The sequence below is a fragment of the Hyaena hyaena genome, unplaced genomic scaffold (genome assembly GCF_003009895.1).
Source record: "Hyaena hyaena isolate Hyena2069 unplaced genomic scaffold, ASM300989v1 scaffold_6, whole genome shotgun sequence".
Classification (NCBI taxonomy): Eukaryota; Metazoa; Chordata; class Mammalia; order Carnivora; family Hyaenidae; genus Hyaena; species Hyaena hyaena.
Window position 1 is genome coordinate 6,828,391 of NW_024080638.1, and position 24,396 is coordinate 6,852,786.

Sequence of the window (24,396 nt, forward strand, 5' to 3'; positions counted from 1 at the left end):
AAAAAAAAAAAAAAAAAAAAGGAATCTCCCTCGAGAGGTTCTTGGTCCAGTGGAGGAGAGATGGTTGCAATAGCATGTGAAAAGTGCTAAATATATTTATTAGCTCTGAGGCCTGGGGCACATTCCTAACCTTTTAATGCCTCAGTGGCCCCCTGTGCAGATTTTGAATGATTTGGCCGGGGTGTCCTGCAGATTGAATGAGTGTTTGGAACAGGGTCTGGCACACGGTCAATACCGTGTAAATGCCAGGTGTTTGTATCGCCTTAGAAGCTGACCCTGAGCAGGGATTTCACTGCTGGCGGTTTATGTGAGAGGTAAAGGGAAGTGAGCCAGGGAACGGAAGGCACCATCAAAGGTAAGTTCCCAGGCCAGTTTCCACTGAGCACAGCTGGAGCTCTACCCTGGGAACCCTAGGAGCCTGTACAGAACACGCACCCCCGTCGTCCACAGCCCGGCGAGGCAGCTGGGTCTTCACACGACAACCTTTGTCAGTCGTTGGTGGAGCACTCCACGGGCGGGGTGTTTGGGCATTTAATCCCCAGGCGCTTTCCAGGCTGCCCCATGGGTGGGCAAAGTAGGGGAAGTGGTGGCACTTGGAAGTCAGGCTGGCGGGTACTGAACTGGCCAGGGCCAGCAGATATGGGTGGGCCACCCACAGTCTCGACGACGGTCGTGATGAAAGTAAGACACAGGGATAGAAGTAAGGAGTGACCGTGTTTAGGGGGACAGTGGCTTTTCCAAAGGAGATGATGTTTGAGGTGAAGGACGGAGAAGTCGTCGTTTTACAAACGGACAGAGGAAGGGACACTAACCGGAGCAGAAAAGCTAGCATGTGGCAAAGCTTGGCGGTGTCTGGTGGCATGAATGGCCCATGAGAGGGCTGCTGCGTAAGTACAGCTTGAGAGGTAGGTAGTGGGCAGATTGCCGGCTGTGATGGCAAACAGGGAGGCCTTTATCCCGAGTGATTGGGAGGCCAGTTGTAGTTTAAGCAGGGAAGGTGCAGGACCATACTTGTTAGGTCACTGTCACTGAGCTCTAGCTGGGATAGGATGGGTCGACTCAAGAGGCTGGTAGTCCGGGGAGAAGACTTGTGGCGGCAGCAGGCTGGGGGAGGAGGCAGTGTAAGTGAAGTTTTGACTCGCTGATTTCAAGGAGTGTACTGCTCAGGGGTTTTGTTTGCAAATGATAGAAAGCCAGCTCTCACTAACTTAATAAGCAAAAAGGTCAGCCTATGGGCAGGCTCACTTTAGCCACAGAAATGAGCTGGAATTGAGTCTGAATGTTCCTAAGGGTCCATTTCAGGCTCTCAGACCAGCTTTATCTGTGAGGGAGGGAAATGGGGCCACGGGCAGCCTCCATGACTCACATTTTACTGCTGGGCCTCCAGAGGCTGAGTGAATCTCTCACACAGGGAAAAATCTCAAGGAGACCTGATCTGAGTGACACACCCGGCCTGAGACCAACCTCCTGGGCTAGGGGACTGAGGTACTGTGATGAGTCAGACTTGGCCAGAGGTCCAGCCATGGGGGGAAAGAGTCTGAAAGTCAGCCTCATTCTAGCTGCAGGGTCCCCGCGCAGCCATGAGGTGTACCGGGCAAACAGTAAAAGATTCCTTACAGGGGAGGCTCTCGAGTCAGAAGCTTTTAGTGACTGGCTGAATCATCGTGGCAAGAACAAAACATTTCGGGAGAAACAGGTCCAAAAGTAAAACTATAGAATTCCTAAAGTATAAATGCTTTTTAAAAGAAAAACAGGTATACTTCATGTACCATAAAATTCACCTTTTTGAAAGCATGCAGTGTGGTGGTTTTAGTATATTCACAAGGTTGAGCAACTGTCACCATTTTCTAATTCCAGAATATTCATCACCCTGAAGATAACATACCCGTTAGCAGACATTCCCATTTCCCCTCTCCTAACCCCCAGCAACCACCGTTCTATTTTCTCTCTTTATGAATGTGAGGCTTCTCCTTTAGACAGCTTCTCTAAATAGAATCGGATGGGATTTGTCTTTTTGTGACTGGCGTGTTTCTTCCAGGTTCATCCATATTGTAGCATGTGACGGGATTTTCTTCTTCTAAAGGCCAAATAATATTCCATTGTATTGGTCTATCACATTTTCTTTATCCGTTCATCTTCTGGTGAACATGTAGTTTGCTTCTACGTTGTGGCTGTTGTAAATAATGCTGCAGGGGACATGGGTGTATAAATATCTCTCTGAGATCCTGTTTTCTTTTTTTTTTTTTTTTTAAATATAAAGCCAGAAATGGGATTGCTGGATTATATGGTAATTCTATTTTTAATTTTTGAGGTATTTTCATATGTTTTCCAGGGCGGACACACCAATTTATAGTCCCCCCAAAAGTGCACAAAGGTTCCAACTTCTCTACATCCTCATCAGCACTTGTTATTCTGACAGTGGCCATCCTAATGGATGTGAAGACATGTTTGATTTGTATTTCTCTGATGTGGTTGAGCATCTTTTCATATGCTTTCTGGCCAATTTGTATATCTTCTTTGGAGAAATGTCTGTTCAAGTCCTTTGCTCATTTTTTATATTGGATTACTTGACTTTTTGTTGTTGAGTTATATGAGTTCTTCTTATATTCTTATTAACCCTTATCAGATATATGATTTGTAAATATTTTCTCCCATTCCGTAAGTTGCCTTTGTGTCTTTGGCATAATTTTTTTAAACTTTTCTATAATCTGGGGAGCCTGGGTGGCTCAGTCAGTTAAGCATCTGACTTTGGCTCAGGTCATGATCTCACGGTTCGTGAGTTCAAGCCCTGTGTCAGGGTCTGTGCTGACAGCTCAGAGCCTGAAGCCTGCTTCAGATTCTGTGTGTCTCTCTCTCATTGCCCCTCTCCTGCTTATACTCTGGCTCTGTCTCTTTCAAAAATGAATAAACATTTAAAAAATGTAAAAAATGTTTACTATAATCCCATTTGTCTATTTTTACTTTTATTAACTTTGTTTTTAGTGTCATGGCCAAGAAATCATTGCTAAATCCAAAGACTTTCTCCTACATTTCTTCTAGGAGTTTTATAGTCTGGGGTCTTAGGTTTGGGTCTTTAATCCATTTTAATCCATTAATTGTTGTACGTGGTGTAAGATGAGAGTCTCACTTCATTCTTTTACATGTGGTTTTCCAGTTTTCCCAGCAGCATTTGATGAAAAGGCTGTCCTTTCCCCATTGAAGGTATATATATGCTCTTAAAGCTAATTTCTTACTAAAATCAATAAGTCATATTCATAGTTGAAGTTCTTTCTAAGATGAATTTATTCTATAAGCATTTGTGTGACTTCTCTGTACTATGTGTTGTGTGAGGCATGCTCCTTGGGAATGAAAACACCTAAATTCTGGAAATGCCATTAGTCTGGGACATGTCTATAATTAGAATAAACATGTTGGAGGAATAGCTGTTTTATTGCAGAAATGGAATCCCAGACCTTCTTACCTTCTTTAGTGCTGTTTCATTAGGGCAGATGTGTGTTCTGAGGAACGAGGCGTGTTGTCATCCTGCTGGCCTCAGCATCTATGCTGAAAAAATGCAACATAGCAGCCTTTCTCCGCACTGTCTGGTCAAGTAAATCTTGTTTATTTCATGACTTGCATCAGCAGTTGTGAAGGGCACTTGGACTTTTTGTTCATTTCTCGGACTTATATGGGCCTATTGAGTGTCATACCTGGAAGATACCTAGATGAACGAGATGACCTTACCTTTAGGCAGTCAAGGCCCAGGAAAGGAGACCGAGGAGGCACAAGTGAAGCATTGCAGTTGAAGGTGATGATAGGGGTATGCACGGAACACCATGAGGGTAGTTGAAGTGATTTCTTTGAGTTAAAGAAATCCTAGAGTAAAGCATGTTTGAAGGAGGCATTGGGGCACCTGGGTGGCTCAGTTGGTTAAGTGTTTGACTTTGGCTCAGGCCATGATCTCACGGTTCATGGGTTTGAGCTCCATAGGATAATTCTTTCTCTTCCTCTGCCTCTGCTCCTCCCTCACTCGTGCTTTCTCTGTCTCTCAAAATAAGTAAATAAACTTAAAAAAGAATGAAGGAGGCATTGGGTTACCTACTATAGGTTTTATCTTGTTAATGGTCAGTGTTGGGATTTCAGTGAAAATTTGAGTAATTGTTTTCCGGCCTGATAGAAATGGGAAATTCCTCCCCTTCTCCTCCTCCATGGTCCTCTGTTAAGTTTCACCTAATCCTCCTATAAGTGGAAGCATATGGTATCTGTCTTTCTCTGCCTGACTTATTTCGCTCAGCATAACACCCTCAAGTTCCATCCATGTTGCTACACATGGCCAGATTTCATTCTTTCTCATTGCCATGTAGTATTCCATTGTATAGATAAACCACGTCTTCTTAATTCATCCATCAGTTGATAAAAATAGTTGGGGAGAGGGAGGGAGGCAAACCTTGAGAGACTCTTGAATGCTGAGAACAAACTGAGGGCTGATGGGGGATGGGGTAAGGGGATGATAAAAGCATAAGCAGAAAACCTGAAAAAAAAAAAAGAAATGGGAAATTCTTTACTATTTTTCAGCCCTTAGATTTTATTATGCACATGTTAATCCAGTGAATATTCTTTACCAGCGTATCCAAGATTGGCTACGTAATTTGTGGGACCCAGTGCAAAATTAAAATGCTTGTCCCCTTGTTAAATATTTTTTAAAGAATTTCAAGATTCTTTAAAATCTTGACCACAAAGCATTAACCCCAGTGTGGAACCCTTCTGTGCGCCGAGTCCTGTGGGAGCACAGGTCACACGGCCATGGAGTTGGCCTTGACTATCTCCCTTAGAGGTTTCCAGGTCCTGTTAAAATTACCGCTTACCATTTTAGTGCTGTAGGCCAAGACTGTTGGATTCCTTGGGTGTGCCTGTGATGAATCCTGCTTCCTGGGGCTTGCTTCTCCAGTCTGGGTTGACGGTGGCGCTTGCCTGAAATACTCTACTGTATCCCCTGTCAACATTCTAGCATTCCCTGTTTCTAAAAAAGCAATGTGATCTCCCCGCCATGGCCCAGCCTTTCATGTTTAATATGTGCTTGGGATTGTTTTTCATTTTTCTAACCCTTGCTTCTGCTTTCTTTTCCCTTTGTTCTGGTCTCTTCCCCATAGAGGGTGCCCAGCATATATTTTCCCTCAGTTATCTCCACCTTCACCCAGAGATAACCACAGGGTATGCTTATAATCACTGCTAACATTTCCAGAGCGCCAACTTTGGTTGGGAGCCTTGTGCTGTCATCTCCGGGCACTCCCCTGTGATGTAGCTACTGTCTTGGTCCCCTTTGACAGCCAGGAAAATGTAGGGAGGAGAAGTAACTTGTTCAAAGTCACAGAGCTAGAGAATGAGGCTGGGATTTGAACCTGGGTCTGTCTAGGGCACCTGGCTGGCTCAGTAGGAAGAGTGTGGGACTCTTGATCTTAGGGCTGTGAGTTCAAGCCCCTTGTTGGGGGTAGAGATTACTTAAAAAATCTGAAAACAACTTTTATCTGACTTCTGAGCCCATTCTTCCTAACCACCATCACTGCTAGAGAATTGGCATCCTTCCCCAATCCCCCTCCCTGATTTCTGAGCACTCACACACACTAGGCATTGTACTAGGCACTGTGTGTTACATTTCCTCTGCAGAGCGGGGATGCAGCTAGTCTCTCCTGTGTCTTAGCTCCTGTCTCTTGTCTCATTTCACTTTCTAGCCTTTTCAGCCGTTGTCCTCACCATACCGGTGTCCCTTGTTAGGGAAGTTTCCCAGGACTTGCTGGCATCTGCCTCCACTCTCGCCATCACCGCCAGGCTCCTCGGATGAGGGCGGTCTTTGCGCACCACTTCCATCTGCCTCACCATCTGCCTCCTGTCGCCTCAGCATCAAGGTCCAGGTCCGTGGTCCAGGTGGGCCCCACACTCGCTCCTGCAGAGCCCCGCAGAGCCTGTTTTCCTGCTGTGGAGTCCCAGGCATTTAGGGCTGCAGAGGTCCTGCAGGGCATCCAAGCCAGGACTCCCTTTTTTTCAATTGAAATTGGGGCCCTGAGAGAGAAGGGATTTGTCAGACCAGGGTCGCCCCGCTAGCTCATGGAAGAACTGAAGTTAGGACCCAGGTTTCCAGACCACTGGTTGAGCGCCCATTTTCTGTGACTCATGATGTTAACCAATCTCCCCTCACTTTTCTCTTCACTCTCTTTTTTTCTCAGGGTCTCATTCTGCTCACTGCTATTATTTCCCCAGCACGACGCCTGGCGCATAGCAGATGCTTAGTAAATATGTACTGAATAAATTGATTCTGTCCTCTCTTGATCCTTCCCTGGTTACCCCTGCCTCCCGAACCCCCCCCTCTTTGTAAACTTCCAGCTCTAACCGTGGTCTACCCAGTCACGGCCCCTGCTCCTTGCTGCCCTTACATACTGTCTCTGGGTGGGCTTTGCTACCACATCAAGGTTTAGGATTCCCCAGTCTTCAAGTCTAGCTACAAATTCATCTTCCCAGGTGTTCTTATAATTCTTGTTTTTAGCACCTTAAAATCACTCTGTGGCAAGAGTACTTAAAACCATACCTTTCTTGGCCTCACCTCTTAAGTGCCTCTGTCCTGCATGTAACATCACTGTCTTTTTTAAATATCTGTTTTCCTTTCCATTGTCCTAGTCTGCATCTTAATTAAGATGTATGATTATCTTATCTCATTTCCCTGCTTTTACTCAGCCTACTCTTTTCTGACCACTGTGGCGCAAATCCACCTTCCTAAAAATACTGCCTTATTTGTATCATTTCCCATCTGTGGGGCCTCGCAGCGACCTCCCGTCGCTTGCACAGTGATGGTGCAAGCCCTGGCCTTCTGCGTTTGGTACCTGTTTACCTCTGGTCTCCTCCTAGGGGGTTCTGTCCCTGCCAAATGGTTTTACTCACGAGCTGCCTGGCACGTCATCTGAATTTTTACTTGCCCACCTTTGCCACGCTTGTCTCCGCTGTATTTATGCCTCTTGATATTGCTGTGGAACCTTGCTACTCAAAGTGTGGTCTATGGCTAGTGGCATTGACATTAGCTGGGAGCTCACTGGAAATGCAGAATCTCAGGCCTAATTTAAGACCTACTGAATCAGAATTTGCATTTTGATGCGATCCGTTAGTTATTTGTATGCACATTAAAAATTGAGAAGTGCTGTCTTAGAATAAGTTTATCAGGTTTGACTAAACATTCATATCGTCAGAGGACTTCTTAGATGACACTGATGCTAGGGCCCCACCTCAAGAAATTTGGATCTAATGAATTTAGGATGGCCCAGAGACCAGTGTCGTTTTTTGTTTGTTTGTTTTTGTGGGGTTTTTTGTTTGTTTTTTAAAATGTTGATGTATTTTGAGAGAGAGAGCCTGAGAGTGCGTGTGGGAGAGTATGTATGTGCATGCAAGCAGTGGAGGGGCAGAGAGAGAGGGGGAGAGAGAGATCCTAAGTAGGCTCCACACTGTCAGCACAGAGCCCTATATGGGGCACGAACCTACCTTGAGATTGTGACCTGAGCCATAATCAAGAGTTGGATGCTTAACTGACTAAGCCATCTGGGTGCCCCAAGACCAATATCGGTAAAAAAAGGTTTTTGCGGCATCTGAGTGCTTCAGTTGGTTAAGCATCCAACTTCATCTCAAGTCATGATCTCATGGTTCATGAGTTCTAGCCCTACATTGGGCTCTGTGCTGACAGTGCAGAGCTGCTTTGGATCCTCTGTCTGCCTCTCTTTCTGCCCCTTTCCTGCTCATGCATGTGTGTGCATGTGCACACACTCTCTCAAAAAGAAATAAATATTTTTTGAAAAGTTTTTTGTAGGTAGTTCTAATTTATAGCCAAGGTTGAGATCAGTTCCCTTAGAAGAATTCTCTCATTCACCCAGTGGGATTTGCCATCAGGCATGTATATCTCCCTACAGTGTGCTCTAAGCTCATTGGGAGCAGGGATGCTATCTGATTTGCTGATTGCTGTAATTTCAGGGCATGAGCAAAGCGTAGGGTGGGGTGGGTACTCAGATATTTGTTGACTCAATTAATGAACATTTGCTAAATAATGTGTTTATAAGGGTATTTGTTGCAATATTATTTCTAATAGCAGTAGATAAGAAAGCCCAAATATGAGTCAGTAGGGAGCTATTTGTAAACTGTGGTAATTTACAAATGCAATGTAAAGGGAATAAATAAGGCAGCTTTATATACACTGACATGCAATGGCAAGATATTTAAGTAAAAAAAAAAAAAAGAAAAGAAAAGGTGCATAGAAATTGTGTAGTCTAGTATCGTTTGTGTGTGTGTATAAGTGTAGGTGTGAATGTGTATACTAGCCTTGGAAGGCCGCGGTATTACCTCTCTGACCCTTTGAGAGTGTAGTCTTCCTCCCGTGGAGGCTATTTGATCAAAGTAGAAAGAATCCTCCTACTCTCTTCCTAATTTGGTTAATAGTAGTTGATGCTGATTAAAAGGGAAAAATTTGACTAACCACCGACTACTCCTGATCCGATTTCAGACAAACACAAAAAATGAGACTGTCACTTGTAGTTCTGTTAGTAGATGTGTATGTTGTCACTGCTCGAAAACTGAACCATAACTACTCGAAAACCTAAAAGGGATAAGGCTAAGCTGTTAACTGAAGGGATAAAAGAGATAATGCTCTTCTGGTAGTTTTTCATCTGTTCTGATCAAATACAGGTGCATAGTAGCTCAGAGTGATCTTTGCCCTTTTCTCCTGATGGCCAGTCAATTTTTTGAACTATCTTTTATTCCTGGGTTAAGAAAGTCTTTTCTTTCCTGGGTCCAGGTCGACTGTTGTTTCACCGGCTGTCCTAACTTTCTGGACCCCCGTTTCGTGCTCTTTGCTCTGTCCTTCCTATCAAAAGGGCTGCCCTGGCCATTGCCTGTCTTGGTGAAAGAGAAGGGGGTGTTCTCAGTCCAGTGACGGGAGTTTTTTTCCTTTCCTGTCTCCCTGATCACAGTCTTTATCCGGGTGAATGGTTACCTGTACTTCATTGTAGCTTTCTAGAGAGAGGAATGGTCAGCTTTCAAACAGGTGTAAATGGAAAGAGTGGTACTGGGATGTGCTTCTGTTAGTGATGAGACTGACATCTCTTTGTTAGATGGTACAGTTGAGTAGACTTGATTCTCTTGGTGTAACCAATACTCCTGGGGAGGCATGGCTCGTTATTTTAGGTGTCAAACTTTTTGAGCAACCTAGAAAGTATTTTATACAGTATGATAGACTAAACCGTGTAGACTTTTAGATAGAATGAAATCCAAATTTGGGGCTAACATGCATACCTACAGATTTCTAAGGATGTCTCAAATGCCATGGTTTGAGCAAAATGGTCGCATCTCCACTTTCAGCTGACTCTGAAGAACAGGGTAGCCACTGCCTTTGTTGTTGTTGTTGTTGTTGTTGTTATTTGGTTTGTTTTTCTTGAATCATTCTTATTCTCTTGGACCTTGCTGTGTCCAATGCTAAGGTGAGTGGAAAAAGTCACATTTAGTAAGGATGTATTAGAGCATTCCAAGATTATAAATTGTGGAAGCAATGTTTACCATGCTGAGATACCACCTCACGCCGGTCGGAGTGGCTAACATGAGCAAATCAGAGAACTCTAGATGCTGGCGAGAATGTGGAGAAACGGGCACCCTCCTACATTTTACAAATACCAGCTTTGGTATCACATATATGAATGTGTTTTCAAGCGTTGAAAGTGTTTCAAGTGTTTGCTGTCAAATTTAAAACAAACAGAACCACAACACTGTCCATTTTAAACTTTCTTTGTGGTTAAATTGTGATAAGGCTGATGGAAAAGTCTTGCTGTTGATTTATATATGAATCAAGAAATCATCTATCTATAGGCTTATGATTTTGCAGTAAATGGATAAAAGGATCTGTTAGCCAGGAGAAACAGTATTACTAGTAGTTGAATGAGTAAAATTTACTTGCTATCTCTGCTTCCAAAGCAAGGAGATGCACTCTGTAAAGAAATTTAGAGTTTAGAGTAATGTAGGTTCAAAGCAGGTGTGGCTAAGTAGAAAGAATAGAGCCTTTGGAGTTAGTCAAGGAAATCCTAATACAGGCACTTACTGCTAGCATGTCACTTACCTGCCCTGAACTTCTGTTTTCCTGTCAATAAAATGGGAATAATAATAGTACCAACCACATAAGGTTGTTCTGATAACTTAATGAGATTATGCATTGTAGGTCCCCAAAGCTGTTCTCATAGCTGATTTTCATAACTGAATGACCAACATGTTTTAAATGACTATTCGTTGTTTATTATGGATAGATACTGATGGTAAGGATAGGTGCATCATGTGGTGTGAATATTTAGAAAGAAAGGAAAAATGCTTTCTACTACAACAAGGTTGTATGATGAAGGATTTTTACAAAACAACAGAAAAAAGGAAGAGAAAACAGACCCAGTTCTTCAGAAGAGTACATAAATTGTGGTAAGGAAAATCTTGAGTCCTTGCTAGGATTATTTTCTATAAAGTATGACTGAAAGGCCAAATTGTAGATACCTTTAACAAAGAAATAGCCTATAATAAATATTCACAATTATGTTATATTTACATCACCACTGATCTGATTATTACCATGATCTGATTATGGTACATATTTTCATTTCCTCTTTTTATTTGATTTTTATTTTGTTTGACTAAGTGAATTACTCTTGGCTTATTCAACACAATGCCGAAAAGCAAAAGAGGAATCTTTCTGATATGTGAGCTATATACCGAGAAGAAAGGTGTATCTCGTCTGGTAAGAAAACGGAATTCCCTCCCAAAGGAAATACATGAGAGGAACCAGACTTAATCAGGAAGTTCATATTCAATTCACTTATTCATCAAATATTTATCTAGTGCCTAGCACCGTCCTAGGTGCTTGTAGCCAAATCCTCTTGGGACAGTCTAATGCATTTCAGGGCTTTTCAGGTTCCTGTTTCCCTTCCTATACCCCAAGATTAAAAGATAAAGGTTTAAAATCAAAATTATTGCTCTTATCTTATAGCTTCTTGCCAGTATGTAGGAAAGCTGTTGATTTTTGTAATTTTATCTTCCGTCCAGCCACCGTACTGAATTCGTAACACATTTCAAATCATTTTTCAGTTCATTATCTACTTAGGAAAAAAAGGGATTAATATATTTTGCAATTCAGTGCTTCCTTTCAAAAAAGATTTTTTCCCCCATTTTACTGCATTGGTCAGGACCAATGGATATTCTAAATAGTGAGGGCATGCTTACATTGTTACGTGTTGAAGGGAATGTATTGAGTATTTTCTCACTAGATAAAATGTTTGCTGTTGGTTTCTTATCAAATTAATAATTTTTTTAAATTCCTAGCTTACTATTTAAAAAAAAATCAAGAGTGGAATTTGTATTTAATTACTTCTTAGCATTTTTGGAAATGGTCATTTGGTTTTTCTGCATGAATTAGTATAATTAATTGATTCTTAATTAATTAATAAAACCTTCAAGGTTTTATTGAAATTATCCTGAATTTGAGTTCCTTATTGTGATAGATCTTTTTTTAATTAATGCCTCTTCTATTGTATTAATTCATTTCTTAATTGCATCAAACCTCACAGTAACATCAGCTTTCCATTAAAAACTGATGTCTTCTTTCTTGAGCCAAGCTTTTTTCTGATTTATTTTTCAGTGTGCTGCATTGTGTCTGTGAGTAACTGAGGTTTATAAAAGAAACCCTGGATAACATACATTAAATGACAACACCTGAGTAATATACATTATTCTTTCCTAAGTGGTAATTTGGCTGAGTTTTTCCCCTTCAGACATAAATAGAAGTTGCTCCATTGCCTTCTTTTTTACTTTAAAAACATTTAAGGAGGTGAAGGCATTTTTGAAAATCACTTCTGGGGTGTAAATTCTATAAAATAGCTGTTCAAAGTGTGTGATGCACTGGATTTGACAATTGCATGCACCTGTGAAGCCACTGTCACACTCAAGATACAGAACATCGTCTACACAGGTTTCCTTCTGCCCCTTTGTCATCCATCCCTTCCTTTAGTCTTGGTCCCAGGTGACCACTGATCTGCGTTCTGTCACTCTGTTAGTTTGCGTTTTCCAGGATTTTGTGTATTTGGAAACATAAAATATATGCTCTTCTGTGTCTGGCATCTTTTACTCAACATGATCATCATCGTATTGTTATATGTATAGCTTGTTCTTACTACTGGTCAGTAATCCAGTGAATGAATGTAATTCATTCAATTACAGTTCATTCATTCATTCACTAACGGACATATAGGTTGTTTTTAGTTTGGGGCTATTAAAAATTAAGCTGCTACACTTGGAAAAGAAGAGCAAACTAACCCCGAAGCAAGCAGAGGAAGGAAATAACAAAGATTAGAGTAGAAATGGATGGAATGGCTAGAGGGTAGAGAAAAATAAGAAGACTAATGGAACCAAAATATTGGTTATTTGAAAAAAAAAATCAAAATTGACAGACCTTTAGGGGCGCCTGGGTGGCTCAGTTGGTTAAGCGTCCGACTTCGGCTCAGGTCATGATCTCACGGTTCATGGGTTCGAGCCCCGCATCGGGCTCTGTGCTGGCAGCTCGGAGCCTGGAGCCTGTTTCAGATTCTGTGTCTCCCTCTCTCTCTGCCCCTCCCCCACACATGTTCTGTGTCTCTCTGTCTCAAAAATAAATAAACTATATAAAAAAATTGACAGACCTTTAGCAGAATTGACCAAGAAAAAGAGAAGATTCAAGTTACTAAAATGAGAAATGAAAGAGTAGGGTTTTTTTACTGAACTAACAGAAATTTTTAAAAAAAGATTATGAAGGAATATTGTGAATAATTCTGTGCTAATAAATTATATACTTACATGGAGTGGACAAATTTTTAGAAAGACACAAATACAGGGGTGCCTGACTGGCTTAGTTTGTTAAGCGTCTGACTCTTGATTTTGGCTCAGGTCATGACTTCATTGTTTATGAGTTCAAGCCCCAAGTGGGCTCTGTGCTGAAAATGAGGAGCCTTTTTGGACTCCCTCTCTCTCTGCCTCTCCCCTACTCATATGCTCGCTCGCTCGCTCTCTCTCTCAAAATAAATAAATAAAACATAAAAAAATAAAACCACTAAAAAAAACCATACCCATCACCTCCAAGTTTTCTCCTACCCTCTTTGTTTTATTATTACTGTTATTTCTATTTGTGATAAGAACACCTAACATAAGATCTACTCTCTTAGCAAAATCTTTTTTAAGTAGGCTTCACACCCAACATGGAGCCCAGCTTGGGGCTTGAACTCACGACCCTGAGATCAAGACCTGAGGTGAAATCAAGAGCTGGGCACTTACGTAACGGAGCCACCCTGATGCCCTGCTCTTAGCAAAATTTTAAGTATACTATACAGTATTGTGAACTGTAGGCAATTAAGCTGTACTTTAGATCTCTAGAATTTATTCACCTTGCATAAGTGTAACTTTGTACCCTTTGACTAATACCTCCCTATTTCCCCTCTCCCATCCCCTGGCCATCACCATTCCACTCTGTTTCTGTGAGATGGATTGTTTTAGATTTCTTATATAAGTGGGATCATGTAGTATTTGTCCTTATGTGTCAGGCTTAGTTCACTTAGCATAATGACTTCCTGGTTTATTCATGTTATTGCAACTTTTAAAGGCTGAATAATATTCCAGTGCGTGTGTGTGTCTGTGTGTGTGTGTGTATGTGTGTGTACGTATATATTCTTACTGAGCTCGATATATTCTGGATACAAGTCTTTGTCAGATACATGTATTATATTTTCTTCTACTCTGTGGCTTGTATTTTTACTTTAAATTTATGTGTGCATATGTGTGTGTGTGTTTGTGTAAGAGAGAGAGCAAGAGAAAGAGACTGAAATTGAGATTTTCTTGTGTGTAGGCAGTGCATCCAAATGGCAGAAAATTCAGAAGATACAAAATTTTATCTGGTGGTAAAGTCTCCCTTTGGCCCATCACCTCCCTTTCTCTGGCAGCAGGTTTCCCTCCCCAGGGGCAACTAATGTTACCAGTTTCTAGAGATCTATGTTATGTTTAAATATGAAAATTCATACACCTAATCTTTTTTAAAAAACTCAAATGGTAGGGGTGTGTGGCTGGCTCAGTCAGTCAAGTGTCTGACTTCGGCTCAGGTCATGATCTTATGGTTTGTGAGTGTGAACCCCATATCGGGCTCTCTGCTGTCAGTGCAGAGTCCACTTTGGATCCTCTATCCCTCTCTCTCTGCCCCTCATCTCTCCTTTTCTCTCTCTCTCAAAAATAAACAAACATTTTTTAAAAAATTTCAGAAAAACCTCAAATGGCAGCATACTTTAGCAGTGTTTTGTACCTTGCTTTTATACTTAGCCATAGATCTTGGAGATTGGTCCATATTGGGACATGAAGTTCTTTCTTCCCTTCTCTTGCTCCTTTTTTGATGATCGCATAGTGTTCCGTCGTTTCAGTGGGTTTAGCACTGACCACTCCCAGATCAGAAGTCTGTGCCCATGATCCTTTCTCTTCTTTAACTAATCTTCCACATATTTCTAGATTTTTCCTTCCTAAATTTAGAAATTTCACCAGCCTGCTGCTATTTAGAGGTGTATTTTTCTTAGGTATTTCCCCTGGAAGCCCTTTCAGTTTTACTGTTTTCTCTATGTCCTTTTCATTCTTCGTTCCCTTTTTCAGGGAAAGGACTATTTGGATTTTAGTCTTTCCTTTTTGGGGCCTCACTTTTTCTTGGCTCATTCTATCATTTATATTTTCAGTCTGTTGGGAGGATTCTTTGATTTGATGTTCTGAATGATGGATTCAGTTTTTATTTCATTCCCTTCCACTATTTCTACTTCTCTGTTTAATTTAAATTTAATCTTGCTTCTGTTTTAGCGCTCGTTTTTGGACCTGCTCTCAGAATGTGATGTCCAAGATGAGGATGTTGACTTAGGGCAGGAACTGACCTCCTGTGGACCGGGGCGCGTCGAGTTTCTGGTCCGCACACGCGGGACCCGCTGCTTCTACCTTCTTGGAGAGGCCCGTGCTGCGGCCTCACGCAATGAGTCTTTGTTCTTGTGCTGCCACCAGGGTGCATATTTGTGTGGTCACATATGCGTGTCTGTGTGTGTATGTGTAAACACGTCCGTGTGCATGCACAAGCAGTGCACGGAGGCTCTACGGCCTCTGTCCTGACTGCAGGGATCGGGGTAGGGATGGAATGAGGTAAGGAGAGGATGGAGAATAGATGCGTGGAATTACTCTGGTGGGCTTCCTGTCCGCGTGTGTGGCCTATAAAGGATAACAGGGTAGATGGACTACTCTCAATTGAGAAAGTGGGAACAGAGTTGCCCTTCGGATGGAGAATTTCACAGCTGATCCCAGAGTATGCTTCCACTTTTCTTTATTCAAGTTACACTTCATCATCGCCCCTAACCGTCTCAGGGCCTGCTCCGGCTACGCGTCCCTGTCATTTCTGAATTGGGTTTTCTTCCCCAGGCCCTGTGGAGCTGACCCATCTCTCACTACACCCCCCATTTCCCACCGTGGCCCATTTTGCTTTTGGTTTCTCAACTCTGGCTAAGTTTAATTTTTCTGTAGGTTTGATCCTGTCTGCTGTACCTCTTCCAGAAACTCCTCAAATTTTTTTTTACCTGATGGCCTACCTCCTTGTTTTCTGGCTTTTTAAATGGGTTTATTCTTTTTAAAACTTTTTTTTTTACTTATTATTATTGTTTTTAAGTAGACTCCACGACCCTGAGATTAATACTTGAGCTGAGATCAAGAGTCAGACGCTTAACTGACTGAGCCACCCAGGTGCCACCTAAATGAGTTCGTTCTTATTTTTATGTTTCTTTTCTCATTTCCTTGGGATCTGAGTTACACGAGCGGCAAATACAGGCTCAGCTCACCATCGTTGTGGACTTAGTATTCTTCACTACTTTTCACTGGCAGGGGTGTAATAGCCTCTTTAACCAGCTTCTCTCCTTGTTTACTCTCTATCCACAAAATTTTAATGATAGCAGCTACTAGATTGTTTGCTCTGTGCCATATATCACGTCAGAGCTGATTTAGTTGTTCTTTCATTTTGTACCTCCCGTGTACCAGGCAGATATTATTCTGCTTATGCACTGCTGCTTAACAAACAAACCCAAAATGAAGTAGGTTAAAACATAAATTTATTCTTATCTCCTGCTGTTCTGCAAGTTGCCTGTCCTCAGCTACGTGGTTCCTGCTTGAAGTCTCCCACACCGTCATCTGAGGGCTCAGCTGGACTGGGCGCCTAAGATAACACACTTGTGGCTGACAGTTGACTAGAGTGACGTCTGTATGTGGCTTGAGCTGCTCAAAGTGTGGTGGGTGGGTTCCTGGAGGTCATGTCCCAAGAACGAGCATTCCAAGAGACAGGAAATGCAGCCTCGCTCCTGCCCTGTTTGGGTCGGAGCGAGCATAGGGCCCGTGCACATGGAACAGGGTGGGCTGATAGATTCCAGCTCTTGATGGGGACGCAGCCAAGTCACATTGCAGATAAGCATGTGGGACAGGAATTGCCACAGGCACCATGCTGAGGCACAAAGATAACGGATACCAGGTCCATAGTTCCTCACACCTTGGGGTTCAGTGGCAGAAGCAGGTAGGTGAATAGGCAGTGACAGTGCAGAAGATAAGTGTTATGAAAGGGCTGAGCACAGGGGCCCGTTGACAGCATCGTGAGGGGTATCTAACCCATACTGGGCAAGTGCTGGCAGACTACGGATGGAGAGGTCGATTGGGAAAGGACACATCTGACCAGGGATATTTTTGGATCTGAGTCTTGAAGCACCAAATGGGCATTGGCTAGGTGAACACGAAGGAAGAAGGCATCCTGGGACATGCCCACACCGTGTCTCCATCTGAGCTGTGCATAGAATTAAGAATGTTTCTTACACTGCTTCAGCACCGCGTTTGGCTGACTGCCGTTTGTGTCCTTTGCTTCCTTGGGTGATTTTGAGGACTGTCTACTTGCCCGGGGCTTGAATTTCCATAGTGAGATGAAATTCACTGGATATCAAGATTACCATCTGCCTATAGTCACAACTGACAGAGGAAAAGCACTTGGGACATTGAAGACAAATGGATGGGGGTGGTGTCCCCTGCACTTTTGTCCTTGGCATGAGCATCAGTGACTCTTAGGCATGGCTGAAGGTTAAAGAAGGCGACGTCGGTTCTGTTGTCGACATTTTCTCTTTAGCTAAGGTAGTTCATTCTGTCAGATTCCCCGTAACCGAGTATTGTCATTAAGCCCATATTCTCTCCTCTTGTTTATAGAGGCCTTCCTTGCTCTTTTGACTCTGAACAGAGCTTTGAAAAAGACACTTTATTTTCTAGCTGTCCTAAGTATTTTTTAATGTGGTATAGGAGCAACAGTGTGGCTTTAGAAGATTTTTAAAAGATTTTTTGCTAATAACTATATACATATATTTTATTTTTGCTTATACACACACACATTTTATTGAAGTATAGTTGACTCACAATATTACATTAGTTTCAGGAATACAGCATGGTGATTTAACAGTTTACACATTTAACAAGTTTATACATTATGCTATGCTTACCAGAAGCTTAGCTACCATCTTTCCACACACAACACCAATACAATGCCATTGACTGTTTCTCCTTTGCTGTACGTTTCATCCCTGTGACTTACCCGTCTCTTAACTGGAAGCTGTATCTCCCACTCCCCTTCACTTATTTTGCCCATCCCCCCCCCCCCCCCCCCCCCCCCCCCCCCCCCCCCCCCCCCCCGTAACCTTCAATTTGTTTTCTGTATTTATGGATCTGTTTCTGCTTTTTGTTTGTTTGTTTAATAGTTTTGTTTTTTAGATACAACATGTAAGTGGAATCATATGGTATTTGTCTTTGTCTGACTTGTTTCACTTAGCATAATAGGTCCATCCATGTTGCCACAAATGGCAAGATCTCATCCTTTTTATGGCTGAATAATATTCCTGTGTGTGTGTGTGTGTGTGTGTGTGTGTGTGTTTGTATACACACACACATCATATCTTCTTTATCCATTCATCTGTGGATGGATACTTGGGTTGCTTCTATATCTTGTGAATGCTATTGCAAATGCAATAAACATGGTGCATGTCTTTTTTGAATCAGTGTTTTCCTATTCTCTGGGTACATACCAAGTAGTAGAATTAATGGATCATATGATACTTTCATTTTCAGTTTTTTGAGGAACCTCCACAGTGTTTTCCGCAGTGGCTGTGTCAGTTTACATTCCCACCAACAGTACATGAGTGTTTCTTTTTCTCTACATCCCTTCCAGCACTTATTATTTCTTGTTGTTGGGGTTTTTTTTTCTTTTTGTTTTTGTTTTTCATTTAAACCATTCTGACAGGCATGAGGTGGTATCTCATTGTGGTTTTGATTTGCATTTCTCTGACGAGTGATATTGAGCATCTTTTCGTATGTCTATTGGCCACCTGTATGTCTTCTTTGGAAAAATGTCTATTTAGGTCCTCTGTCCATTTTTTAATTGGATTATTTGTTTTATCCAGAGGTAAAAATTTTTTAATCTTTGCCAATTTGATGGGGAAAATATCTAGCTTTCATTTTTATTTTGTTTGCTGTTGATATGGAATAGTTATTGTTATTGACCATGTTTACATCGTTTGTCCCTTTTTGTATCAGGCAGGTTTTCTTTATAAAATTGATTTTCAAAACCCTTAATATGTTAAAGCAAACAACTTACGTTCATATATGCTCAAATTCTTCTCCCAGCTTGCTATTATCTTTTCATTTTTACTAATTGTGTGTTTTTGATGTAAAGAAAAAAAAATGTCCATCTCTTAGTCTTTTCCTTTATTGATTCTGCTTTTGGTTTTGGGTTTAGAAAGCCCTTCCCAAGCACAGGGTTATTTGTACTCTTCATGTAAATCACGAATCATCAAACTAAGGCTAAGAAGTAAAACCTGGACCGCCACCTGTTTCTGTACAGCCCATGAGTTAAGAATTTTTTTTTTAAATAATTATAGAGTCAGGGGAAGTTACCAAAAATGTATGAGGAGGTCCCAGGTGCCCTTTAACCAGTATCTTAGTAATACCAGGAAGTTAACATTGTTATAATCCACAGAACTCATTCACATCCCCCAGTTTTACATGCAATCCTCTGTGTGTGAGTACATGTATGTATTTAATTCCGTGCACTTCTATCCCATGTGTGCAGGTGTTTCTAACCAGGACCACCACCATCAAGATACAAACTGCTTCATCACTACAGGGCTCCCTCCCGCTATCCTTTTAGAGCCATCCCTCATTCCTCACTCCGGATGTCATCAGTCTTAAAAGTTGTTTTTACATTTTTAAATGGCTGGGGGGAAATATTTATATATTTCATGATGCCTGGAAATCAGTGAAATTCAAAATTCAGTGTCCAAGTAAAATTTTAGTGGGATGTAGCCAGACTCATTCATTCACCTACTGTCTATGGCTGCTTTTGGACTATGACAGCAGACTTGAGATATTGCTACAGACACTGTATGACTTGCAAAGCTGGAAACATTTACTATCTGGCTGTTCACAAAAAAAGTTTGCTGAACCCAATATAAATTGTCATATGTAGGGCACCTGGGTGGCTAGTTGGTTGAGGATCTCTCTTTTTTTTTAATTTTAAAAAAAGTGTTTATTTATTTTTGAGAGAGAGAGAGAGACAGAGAGAGCACAAGCACGGGAGGGGGAAAGAGAGAGAGAGAGCTAGGGAGACATAGAATCCAAAGCAGTCTCTGCGCTCTGAGCTGTCAGCACAGAGCCCAATGCGGGGCTCAGACTCACAGACCTTGAGATCATGACCTGAGCTAAAGGCAGACGTTTAATGAACTAAGCCATCCAGGTGCCCTTTGAGCATCTGACTCTTGATTTTGGCTCAGGTCATGATCCCGAGATCATGGGATTGAGCCCCATGTCAAGCTCTGCTGAGTATGGAGCCTGCTTAAGATTCTCTCTCTTACTCTCTCTCTCTCAAAAAACAAAACAAAACAAAAACACAAAATACCCTAAGTCATCATATATTATTACTTTTTTTGATATTTACTCTTGATATTTACTTTTGCCCTTGGTATTAGAGAAAGATATAACTTGTTTTCTAAATGGCTAACTGAATTCTCCATCGGTATTTATTGAAAAATCTTTTCTTTCTTCGTTATTTGAAGTTCCATAGTTACCATGTATTAACTCAGATCTGTTCTGTCAATTTCAGGAATGACAGGGTAAGTCATCAAACTGTTTGGGCAGGATCTGTGTTGCTCCAGAGTTCTTTGGGATGAGAAGCCCTTACTCTCTGCATTAACACTGAATGTTCAAGCCAGATGTGCCCATGAACAATGGTATCTAATCACTCAGGTTTATTTCTAAGTGCAGAAGCTGTGGTGGGGTCTTGTTTTATTTTTCTGGAGTCCATGAGATCGCTGACTGGCAAATAGAGCTGTTTGTTCATGGGTTTTGTTCCTTTATGTAGGATCTCTCTGGAGCTGGCTGCCTCTTAAAATCCTTTGAGAGAAGTAGCTTGATTTATTTCTCTGACACTGTGGATCAGGAATCATTTTTAAGAAGCACCTGTGAAGGATTGCTTACCACCAGGTGCTGGTGCAGGTGCGAAGGCACGTGTGGTGGTAGTGGGGGGGTCTCTTGTCCAGAAGGTGTCTATTTAATGAAATCTAGGGCCAGGGGGTGGGTAGTGGAGAGCTGTCAGCCTCTGCTCTGGACTCTTGGGGCTGTGTTTCTGCCTGTTTCTGGCCGAGTGACCTTGGGCCCATCCTGTAACCTCCCTGAATCTGTTCTCTTAGCAGGAAAACAGGGATAATAAAGCTCGCCTCCTTCTCCTTCCCCCACCCCTGCCTTATTTTTAAGGGTTAAATGAATTATTTTAAGGGTTAAAGCTTGCATAGTCCCTGGCAGAGAGTATGGGCTTAAAACATTTCATTTCTTTACCTTCCCTCCCCTTGACTAAGAGGTATGTGTGTAGGTGGCTGTGTCTCCAAGTCCTGTAATCTTTCTTAGCCCTAAGAGTTTGCTTTCTGTTTGGGGGTTATGTTTCTGAGTCATCTCAGCCCAGGCCTTCGTGGTGCTCAGCTGGCCACCTTTTGCTGTCTGCCTGGGGTTGGTTCAGATGACCCAAGATGTACCTTCTGGCCAGGTGTCGAAACTGGGCCGTGATGACAGCCTGTGGGCTGTTTGTCCATCTGGCCTCCTTAAACAGACAGTGCTGTAAGGCTCCCCATGGGAGTTCCTGCAGTGAGGGGTGCTGGCTTGCAGCAGTGGAAAACTGGCTTGGATCAGGTATCACCGAAGCGGGTGACCGGAGGTGAGTGGTGGGAATCCACCCAGGGAGGCAGCTCCCAGGTGGGTAAGAATGTCAGGGACCTGGTGACCTTGGTCTGAGTCTTTGCTGAACACAGTCATTTTGACAGGACTTGCCCTCTTGTCCTAAGAATGGGCTCCATGGATTTAAGGGCAGCACGCAGGGCTGTTGAACTTGGGTGTACTTGATTTTGCTAGAACTGCAGCAATTTCTAATCCTCTGTAATTTACCTGTGTTTGAAACATGATAGACACCCTGCCTGTGTCCCCCCTCCACCCGTCCCCCTAGTGTGGCCAGACTGATTCTTTTGCCTAGGAAACATTCCTCAGAGTTTCCCTGGCCATCCGACCTTAGTGTTGGCTTCTCATCTGTCCTTCCCTTTCCTTGGCATCTTCCACCTGGTTCCGGTACCCTTCGAAGGGAAAGCGTGTCGGGACAATTACAGCAGCTCCTGAACTGATTCCTCCCTGATCTCTTCTTTCTTTCTCTTCTTACTCCTTGTGCTTTTTCCGAGGTCTTTTTTGTAAAACTTAACATTCGATTGCCACTTTTCTGCTTAAATGCTTTGCCTTTTTTCTACGGGGTGTACCTCAGATTCTTAAGCATGATGTTTAAGATCCCTCTGAGTCTGGAGCCAGTATGCCTTTCAGGCACTGTTTCCTGCCTGCGGCTCCCCCTGGATGGCTCCTGACCATGGCCTGTCCACGATGATGTTCCCCAGCTGTGTCTTTGCACCTCACCCCGTGGCTGTGTTCCACGCCAGAATGCCTTTCTCTTCCATTAAGTGGCTCTTCACTGTTTATACAGACATGCTCGATACTCTCTAGACAGCCTAGCCACCCGGATGGGGTGGTCTTGCCATTTTCTAGCGAACATTGGGGAGTTTAAGTGATTTTCTTGCAGCCACATAGCTATTAGGAGAACTGGAGTTTTGGGTTTTGTTTTGTTTTTTAAACATGTTTCTTTATTTCTGAGAGAGAACACAAACTGGGGAGGGGCAGAGAGAGGGAGACAGAGGGTCTGAAGTAGGCTCCATGCTGACAGCAGCGAGCCTGATATGGGTCTCAAACTCACGAACCGTGAGAATCATGACCTGACCAGAAGTCACTCAACTGACTGAACCACCCCGGTGCCCCAGGAGATCTGGTGTTTTAAGCCAGGACTTCCGCCATTGTGCAAAGCCCAGGCGGACTGTCCTCTCTGAAGCCTTCCTCAGCGGGCAGAGTTTCTCTCTCTTTCCCTAAAACTGGAGCCCAGCAGCTTTCTCTGCATTCCTGTGTCGATCACATTGTATCCCATTGCAGTTTGTCCCCAGCCTGTGCCACCCCCCTTACCTCACCCTGACATGATTCAAGTAAACCCCTTACCGGCTTGCTTTCCCCTGCATCTAGGTAGTACCTGGCACTCAGCAAGAACTCTGTGTTTATCAGGACGGATACATGAATGAGTAGACTTTTCTTTCTGTACCGTCTATTCGTGGTGGAGGACCGTGCCTTGCTGATGAGGCTATACTTGAATCCCTCCTGTGTTGGAAAACATCTCTCTTTCGGTCTGTAAAGTGAAAGTGACCATTATTTTGTCCCATTCCCTCTGCCATCTCGTAGAGACAGTCAACTTTTTTTTTTTTACTAGTTGAAGAAAGATGCTTAAAGCATTTAATTAAAAAGGAATATGATCTTTAAGTTTTGTCAGACAACACTTACACTAAAGGAGTGGCTTTGAAGAAAGTGTGCTCCCCTTTAATCTTATCAGCACCCCTCCCTTCCCCGCCCAGCAGCCTTAACTAAAAAAATAATAATCTTTACTCTGGGCAGTTGACGTCCTTCCCAAGCATATGTGAAGTGTAAATAAAGACGTCTTGAGGAATCCTTGCTGTTTATTGATCTTTTGCATATTGGCTTCAGGACAAGCCTCCCCACCTCCCCGTGTAGATGGGTATCCCACGGCCATGGCCACGTCGCCACGTGGGCACCACACCCGTCCGACTTTGTTTCATCCTCGTAGTTTATAGGCACATAAGGCTGTGAGATGTTTGTCCACATTCTTTCCCTGACTTTTGTCCTTCCTCTGTTTCTGTCCCCTGCTGCTACCTGGAGGGCTTATTTCCGCCTCGGAGCTGGGGACGCCCACGTAAGAGGCCAGACTGACCATGTTAAAGCCCTTTTTTTTTGGATGCCCCTCCCTCCTGTCATTTTTCCACTTTCCTTGTCTGGTTACTTAGTTGCGAAACTCTTTTGAGCTGTTGTGGTTTAGGATGTCCTATTCCTGCCTTTTCTTTTACTGTTTAGATGTGATCAGACACTCAGTTATTGAGTGCTGTTTTCCATGCCAGTGAATCAGTTAACCTTGGGAATGAGAAGAAATCCTTCACATCCGGTCTGAATCACATCAGTAGGAATGTGGGAATTAGATCTGGAACAGCCAGGTAGCCAGGTGGATCTCAAGCCTGGAAATGCATCTGCACTTTGGGGTAAGAGCCAGACACACTTGAGGCTTCTCAAAAGGAGGCTGTGGGGAAACCTGTCTCAGGCTTTGAAGAGTTCCACCGAAAGTTTTTAGCTCCTTTGTGGCAAGGTGCAGACTCCTGAATCCAACCAACAGTGTTGAATGCCGCAAAAGTAGTATTGAGAGAATACTAGGTATGCATCCTGTACAAGGAGAAAAAAATGAGGTAAAAACTTTTTTGGGGCACCTGGGTGGCTCAGTATGTTGAGTTTCTGACTTCGGCTCAGGTCATGATCTTACAGCTTGGGAGTCTGAGCCCCACATCGGGCTCTGTGCTGACAGCTAGCTCAGAGCCTGGAGCCTGTTTCAGATTCTGTGTCTCCCTCTCTCTCTGCCCCTCCCCCACTCACACTCTGTCTCTGTCTCTCTCTCAAGTATAAATAAGCATTTAAAAAAAAAACTTTTCTTGAGCAAGCATGACTTATTTGAAGATAGTCACATAGTTCTTTTTAATTTAACAAATTCTCATCTCAGATTAGTTTTAGGTTTGGGTTGAGGATTTAAGGGCATCCTCACCACCAAAAGTAGGGTATGTGTGTCACAAATCATGGCATATG

The 24,396-nt window shown here is 42.7% G+C and overlaps 1 protein-coding gene across 10 annotated transcripts in view; it reads left to right on the forward strand.

The window, feature by feature from the left end:
* Positions 1 to 24,396, forward strand: part of SNX30 (sorting nexin family member 30) — a 129,193-nt gene that overhangs the window by 10,655 nt on the left and 94,142 nt on the right. For 6 of the 10 annotated variants that reach the window (XR_005529696.1, XR_005529698.1, XM_039239434.1 and 3 more), the window contains exon 1: positions 23,644 to 24,005. The exons of 2 other annotated variants lie outside the window; for them this stretch is intronic. Coding sequence is in view for 5 of the 8 variants with exons in the window: in XM_039239421.1 (XP_039095352.1) it covers positions 23,976 to 24,005 (30 nt within the window). In the remaining 3 variants the exon portion in view is untranslated. Of the gene's footprint in view, positions 1 to 23,643; positions 24,006 to 24,396 lie in introns of those variants that run through there. 2 more of the 10 variants (XM_039239407.1, XM_039239429.1) reach the window with 2 other exon arrangements.